An 8,375-nucleotide genomic window follows, 5' to 3' on the forward strand; every position below is an offset into this window, starting at 1 on the left:
TGCTCTTTAAACCTACTGTTTCCATAGAACGGCGCTAGAGGAATTACAGAGTAATGGAAAGTCTGGTTAGACTAAAAGTCAGAGATATCAAAATTCTTCTAATGCCACAGCGCAAAAGGCACTTCATAGTGCTGTGCCTGCCACACAAGGGGAGTGTTTTTTTTTCTGCTGAAGCTAAGGGGGGGGGGGGGGGGGGGGGGTGTTCATGCATTCCCTAACACAACTCAGGAGACAGTTAAAGGATGAAACTGAGCATATCCGGCCTTCTCAGTGAGCAGGACAAAGAAATAAGAAAAAGTAAGTGGTACTATACAGATACATTATATTGAATAACTTAGTCGCTCCGCTAAATTTATAATTACATGCAATTACAAAAGTATTCAGATCGAGGAGCTGGTTTTAAAATGGTAGAATATGTTTCATGGGACAGCCCCTTTAAATACTGTGAGTGGTCAATCTCTAGGTTCAAAATATTGTGATAGGCCCTCCAGTACTTAGTAGCATGTCTAAAGTCAGCTGGCATCAGAAAAATGACCTTTCTTCCCTTTTTTGTCAGAAAAGCTCATTTAAATATTTTCCCAAAATCCCAAAGCTATGCAAATTAACTTTTCTAAAAAAAAAGAAGAAAAAGAAAATATAAGTAATTCTTTCTGTTGCCAGCTGATGTTAGACATGCTAATTTCCATATATTTTCCCCAGAAACCAAGAACATTTCACTAGCCCACAGTAATTATCACGTATATTAAGTGGTCTCCGTAATTGAAATAGTAAACAGCCAGAGGTTCCCCAAGGCCTGTAAACTAGAAAAGATTATTCTATCTGCTTTGCTGTCTTAAAGAGCTTTTGTCCTGGAAGCTTTTGTCCTGGAAAAGCTATTTTCCTAGTAGTTATGCTATCAAGACTTTTAAAAGGATGACCAATGCTTGGAAGGTTATGCTATATTTGTGAAACACGCTCTTGTAATTATTTTGGTAATACAGCTGAATGGCACATATATTTTTCACATATGGATCTTTCTTAATTTGCCTTAAATGAATCCCAATTTTTATGAAAGCTCAGGATGAATACCAAATACCAAGGTTTAATAGTTGTATATAATATTAGGAGCTTTAGGCTACTTTCACACTAGCGTTTTTTGCAGATCCATCATGGATGTGCAAAAACGCTTCCGTTACAATAATACAACCGCATGCATCCGTCATGAACCGATCCGGTTGTATTATGTATTCTATAGCCATGATGGATCCATCTTGAACACCATTGAAAGTCAATGGGGAACGGATCAGTTTTCTATTGTGCCAGATTGTGTCAAAGAAAATAGATCCGTCCCCATTGACTTACATTGTGTGCCAGGACGGATCTGTTTGGCTCTGCTTCGTCAGGCGGACAGCAAAACCCTGCAGGCAGCGTTTTGGTGTCCGCTTTCAGAGCAGAATGGTGACTGAACGGAATCAAACTGATGCATTCTGAGACAATCCTTTTCCATTCAGAATGCATTAGGGCAAAACTTAGCCCATGACGGATGTCACAAACGGAAACCCAAAATGCTAGTGTGAAAGTAGAATTACATGTATATCAAACACAAAAGATCATTAATTGCAAAAAATAATAACAAAAGAAAGATTTTTTTTCAGTGCTGCATGAAAGTCACGGTTTCGGAGAGTATAAACAAGAGGATTAATTAGTGGAATTACAACTGCATAAAATATAGACACAACCTTATCTACTTTTGTGGAGGACCGGATATACATAAAGATAATTGTGCCATAGAAGGTCAGAACAACAGTTAGGTGAGACACACATGTTGAAAAAGCTTTGCTTCTACCTAACTGGGAAGGCAAGCAATACACTGCCCTCACAATCTGTACATATGACATACTGGTTAGAAGAAAGGAATATAGTATGATGATCCAAGCAAAAGCATAGTAAATTACATCTGTAGGCAGAGTTTGATTGCAGGAGATATTTAACAGTGGTATGAAGTCACAAAAAAAGTGGTTAATGATTCTTGGACCACAAAATAAGAGCTTTGAGCTAGGAATGACCAATAAGAGACTGCTCAAAAATCCACAAATCCATGACCACAAAGCCATTTGCTGACATAGGTTGGGGGTAGTAAGGGTGTTGTAGCGTAGTGGCTGGCATATGGCTAAGTACCTGTCATATGCCATTACAGAAAGGAAAAATAGTTCAGTGAATCCCAATGCATAGAAAAAGTAGACCTGGGTAAGGCAACCATTGTATGAAATTGTGTTGTTGTCAGTCATAACATCCACCAGCATCTTCGGCACTGTAGAAGTAATATACCAGATCTCAAGGAAAGAGAAATGGGATAAAAATATATACATAGGGATTTTCTTTAGAGCACAATCCAAGGTCACAATCCCAATAATGAGCATATTTGTAGCAATGGTCAAGATATAGATGGCAAAGAATATTCCAAAGAAAAGTAACTGAAATTGCCTACTGCTTGGAAATCCCAAAAGTATGAACATTCCTGCTTCACTTTGATTTCTGGATTTCATGCCTCATGCTGGATTAAACCTTTGGAGAAATCGCAGGAAATAGAAAATAAATTACACTACATTCTACTAAATATGCTGGTCACTTGTTTGGAGAACTCAAGTATGTAAATTTTTATATACGGTGTGTACTGTATGTATAAGTATTGATAGAAAACCACGGCACTCTGAAGAAATTTTGTAATGATTTAAATAAGAAATCATTACAAAATTTCTTCAGAGTGCTGTGGTTTTCTATCAATACTGTTACCCCCTTTACCACTGAGCACCGTCTATCTCATAGAGGAGTGCTATTTAATTCTCCCGTTCAAATTTACTGTATGTATAAAACCTGATAACAAACAGCATTATACTGTACAATAAAAAACATTATACTTATATAGTTGATAAGGTTGGGAAAAGACACAGGTTCATCAAGTCCAACCTATAATTCTACAGTACTGATCCAGAGGAAGTTTAAAAAAAAAAAAAACAACAACCTGTGAAGCAAATGTCTATTGGTCACAACCTGCAATACTTTTACTTTTAAGGCATCCAGGCCCTTCTTGAACCAGCTCAATGAATTAACCACCAAAGCCTCCTATGACAGAGAGTTCCATAGCCTCATTTCCCATCTTTCCTCTAGATGTAGAGGATGTCTTCTTGTCATGGAAACAGGCTAGGCATAAAAGGATCATTAGAAAATCTCTGTATTTTCCATTCAGATATATGTACTGTACATTGTAATTACATCTCTCCTAAGCCATCTTTTGTCCAGACTAAACAAACCCAAGTATGATAGTGATAAATAATGATATATGATATGATATTCTAGGTGCTGCAGTCCACCCACTCATGTAAATTAAGGTTAATTGCCCTCACTTGCACTCACTGTAGTTGAGCTAATACCAGTTTATTTATGTATTATCAGCCTACTTTACCTTCGGCAGTTAGATCAGGTGTCCCCCAGTGAGACTTGCTGGATTCCACAGCATCTGTTCTGATGTCAGTTTCCCTATTCATTCCCTTGAGTGTCTTGATGTCAGTCTCATACAAATTAAATAAAATACTGAATTTCTTTCCACACAATAGACAATGTGGGGATCCAGCAAGCCTCGTTGGGAGTCACAAGATCTATGTTAAACAACTGATTATGTGTAGCAGCTCACTTACAAATGGGGAAGGGGGTGGGATTTCAGACTCAGGCCAAAGGAACTCAGCCAAACAAGGCAAAAAGTGTATTTTTAAACACTCACATTACAATATTTTGTCCACAAATAGCTCCATTTCTGGCCAAATGTTGCAACTAGAGATGAGCGAATTTCTCAAAAAATCGATTTGGCCGGTTTGCCGAAATTTCCGAAAAGATTCAATTCAATACGAATTAATTTGTGGCGAATCGCATTAAAAAACAGCTATTTCTTGGCTGCATAAAGCCTGTATAGTGGTGTAGAACACTGTGCCTTGCAGTAACATGCATAGGGATTCTGCTATGGTAGTGAAACAATACTGTGAGTCAGTATGACACGCAGATGACAGACGTCGCTCTTAGAACCACTGTACACTTGACTTATTTGGTCAGTTACGGGGCAAAAACTGGCCAAATAACTGAAGTGTGAACTCAGCCTTAGAGATCGATGTTAGCGTCAAGAAGAAGCACACTCCTTTTACACCGTCATCAGCTGATTCCACATAGATGTCTACAGAACCTGTTCTATTTAACGCTTATACAAGTAGAGCCCCCCCGACAGAGTGGAAAGGGTGTCAGCAGTAAGTTTGTATTTTGCCCTTCCTCTGTTCCGTCAGAACAATAACCCCAAAAAAACAGATCTTGTATGTTGAGCATCCTCCTTCACTCGATCAGCATTTGATCAGTAATCCCTCAATATTGCTAATGCAAAAAAAAAACAGAAGTGGATCCAAAACAGAGATGACACTTGAATTGAATATTTGCATGTCTTCTGAGTTTTGTACCCACTCCTGCTTTTGGCTACCAAATCAGCCAATTCTGATGGGACCATACAGGCCTTACAGCTGCTACACAGACAGGATCCATTGTGTGTCTCATTTTTCCTTCCTTCTGACACATCAGAAGAAAGGTCAAATAAATGGTGATGTCAACCAGGTCAAAAAGGCAAAATAGTGGCCCAGTCATGGAGTGTGGAGGGTGGGAGGACAGCTTGAGAAGTCTACAGAGTGGCACAATGACATGGTGGTGAGGTGAAAGCAGCATGAGGAGACCACAGAGTGGGAAAGTGACATAGTGATGAGGTGGCAGCAGATTGAGGAGGCCGCAGAGTGGCAAGGTGACATAGTGTTGAGGTAGAAGCGGCATGAGTAGACCACAGAGTGGCCCAATGACATAATGTTGAGCTGGCAGAAGCATGAAGAGGCCACAGAGTAGCACAATGACAGAGTGTGGAGATGACAGCAGCATGAGGAGGCCACAGAGTGGCACAATGATAGAGTGTGGAGATGGCAGCAGAAGCATGAGAAGGCCACAAAGTGGCAAAATGACATAGTGTTGAGGTGGCATCAGCATGAGGAGGCAAAAGAGTGGCACAATGACATAGTGTTGAGGTAGCAGCAGCATGAAGAGGCCACAGAGTGACACAATGACATAGTGTGGAGGTGGCAGCAGCAGTAGCATGAGGAAAATACAAAAAACAGAAAGTCAGTTCTGTGTCCCAACACGGACAAAATTACTTGCGCTGCTGCTGGTCCCGAAGTAGTGTGGTAGGTCGTTCACACTGGTATAGACAAAATAGAAAGGGTTTTGGAACCGCGCTGCTAGAGACTATGTCTCCCGGTCATCAGTGAATGGCAAAAGGGTGTCAGCTCCTCTCCTCAATGCCCGCAGGATCCAGTCCTCCCCAGAATGAGCGAGGTCTGGGGAGGACTGGATCCTGCGGGCATTGAGGAGAGGAGCTGACACCCTTTTGCCATTCACTGATGACCGGGAGACATAGTCTCTAGCAGCGCGGTTCCAAAACCCTTTCTAGTAGCATGAGGAGGCCACAGAGTGGCACAATGACATAGTGTGGAGGTGACAGCAGCAGCATGGGGAGACCACAGAGTGGCACAATGACATAGTGTGGAAGTGGCAGCAGCAGTAGCATGTGGAGGCCACAGAGTGGCACAATGACAGAGTGTGGAGGTGACATCAGCGGCATGAGCAGACCACAGAGTGGCCCAGTGACATAGTGGTGAGGTGGCAGCAGCAAGAGGAGGACACAGAGTGGCAAGTTGACATAGTGTTACAGTAGCAGGCCATTAAGTTCTCTCCAAATTTTGGGTGGACAGGTGAGTTCTCCTTGGGGTAACTATGGGCCCCACCGCACTAAACTACCGATCTGATGCCACACTACTGGCCGGGCAGGACAGCTTTTCCAGGGAAAACTCGACCAGTTGTGGCCACAAATCCAGTTTGGCTGCCCAGTAGTCCACCTGCTGGTTCAAGTTCTGCTCTATGTCTAGCTACTGGTGAGTAGTTTCTTCACTATGCGGTTGAATAAAGCTGCTCATCAGCGACTCTAGACTCAGGCTGCTGCTAATGGAGCTGGTACTGCTCCTGCCACCCTCTTTCCCCAGCAGCCATGGCAGTGGAACATGAGCGTAGAGGGCCCAGTCAAACCTGTAAGAGGATGGACGAGACGCAGATAGTCAGCGGCCAACTGACTACATAAGATATCTCTATAGTAGTTCAGTTTGTCCTCCCTCTCAGTGGGTGTAAAAAAGGCCCCCATTTCGGACCGGTAGCGAGGGTCTAACATGGTGGAGAGCAAGTAGTCATCCCTCTGCCGCATGGTGACAATTCAGCTGTCACTACGCAAGAAAGTGAGCATGCATCTGGCCATTTGTGCAAGTGACTCGAAAGGGATTCCCTGCCTCCATCTTCACTGCATACTGCCACGGTGTGCCTGGGTCATCTGCCTCGTCTTCCTCATCTCCCTCTTGCTCCTCCGGCTGCTCCTGCTCCTCCTCTTCTGTCACCTATGTAGAAAAAAGAACATTTCGCTTCACATTGCTTGTGCTCCAGTGTCCTCCTCCTACTCCAGTTCAGCCCTGACAGGGCTCATGTGGCTGTGAGATGTACTGTAGACACCACATTTCCAGTCCCATGACCAGCCAGATTTACCAGCATCTTTTCCAGGATTTGAATCAGTGAAATTACATTGTTCATCCCGTAGTGGTACTGGTGACTAACAAATAAAGTGGCCTCCTCAAAGGGCACAAGAAATCGGCAGGTGTCATGCATGAACAGTCACTGGCTAACATCGAAGTTACACATGGGAGTACGTCTGTCCGCCTGTATCATCAAGAAATCGTTTATGGCCTTTCTCTGTTCGTACAGTCGGTCTAACATATGGAGGGTGGAATTCCAACGGTATAAACGTCGCATATCAGCCTATATTGGGGGACGTCATTCTGTCACTGCAGGTCAAGGAGGGTGTGCTTGGCGGTGTACGAGTGGCTGAAGTGCATGCAAAGTTTCCTAGCCATTTTTAGGATGTCTTGCAGATGGGTGGAAGACATCAGGAACCGCTTGACAGCCAGAGTGAACACATGCGCCATGCAGGGCGCATGGCTCAGCCCTCCTTGACTCAGCGCCGACAGGATGTTCACCATGGTTCCGATTTTGAGTTGTTGTGGAAAAAGACAGGATTTTGATTTCTTGATGAAGGACACAGAGCAGTTCCTCCCCTGTGTGACTCCGTTCGCCCAGGCAAACGAGGTGTAGAACAGAGTGACGCTGCTGTGCCCTGCACATGTGGTATGTTGGAGGAGCACTGTGAATTTTCCCTGAAGTGGTGGCTGAGGACAGGTGAAGGATGAGGAGGCAGAGGCGGACATTGTCGCAGGACCAACAGCATGAGAACTTGGAGGCGGAAGCGGCGTAACCTGGCCAAGTTTCTGGTGTGGCTGGGCAGGAACCACATATGCCTAATGGGCCATAAAGAACATATATTGTCTTTGCCTGTAGTTACAGCTCCACACGGCGCTGCCGTGCACTTTGGAAGACACCGACAGGCTCAAGGACCGGCCCACCTTCTGTTCTACATATGTGTGCAGGGCTGGTACTGCTTTTTTGGCAAAGAAATGATGGCTTGGGACTCTCCACCTTGGCTCGGCACAAGCCATCGGTTCTCTTAAAGGTGCAGAGTCCAGCACTTGGAAAGGGAGGGAATGCAGCACCAGCAACTTGGACAGGAGCACGTTCAGCTTCTGCGCAGTTGGAAGAGTGCACGCATACTGTTGTCTCTTGACAATTGCTTCGGTTATCGATTGCTGATGGAATGACTGACAATGAGGAGGAGCAGGAGCATCAGGACCGGTAAAAGATGGGAAGGACAGACAGCTCTCTTCGGCTGAGGTGGTGGAGCCTTGACTGAATGAAATAGGGTGCATGCCATTGAGTGATGCAGTGGTTGCTGCGGCAGGCTGGACAACCACATCGGAGCCATGGTTCTCCCAGGCCACTTTATGGTGACGCTGCATATGTTGACGCAGGGCCGTGGTGCCAACATTGGCACCCTGGTCACGCTTCACCTATTGCCCACAGATTCGGCAAATGGCCATGTTCACTTCCTCCGGCGGCTTTACAAAAAACTGGCACACCGCCGAGTATGACATTTTCTCCCCAACACTGACTTACTGCTACCGCCACTTGGTCCGCAAACCCGTGTACCACTACTTTCTGGGCCAATAGGCTCCTGCGAAGGATTAGGCAGTGGCTGAGGGACAGGCAACAGAGGGTTGTAGTCAATGGAGTATATTCAGACCAAGATCTTGTTACCAGTGGGGTACCTCAGGGATCTGTTCTGGGACCCATATTGTTTAATATCTTTATCAGCGAAATTGCAGAAGGCCTCG

At 44.4% G+C, this 8,375-nt stretch overlaps 1 protein-coding gene across 1 annotated transcript; it reads right to left on the bottom strand.

Annotated features, from left to right (window-relative positions):
* Positions 1 to 1,628: 1,628 nt before the first annotated feature.
* On the bottom strand, positions 1,629 to 2,525 carry LOC120990798 (olfactory receptor 6Y1-like; the record flags this gene model as incomplete). Its single annotated transcript, XM_040419701.1, has 1 exon — positions 1,629 to 2,525. A coding segment is annotated over exon 1 (897 nt), but the record flags the coding sequence as incomplete, so codon positions are not given.
* Between the last annotated feature and the right edge of the window lie 5,850 nt (positions 2,526 to 8,375).

This window comes from Bufo bufo, chromosome 2 (assembly GCF_905171765.1).
Source record: "Bufo bufo chromosome 2, aBufBuf1.1, whole genome shotgun sequence".
NCBI classification, from domain to species: Eukaryota; Metazoa; Chordata; class Amphibia; order Anura; family Bufonidae; genus Bufo; species Bufo bufo.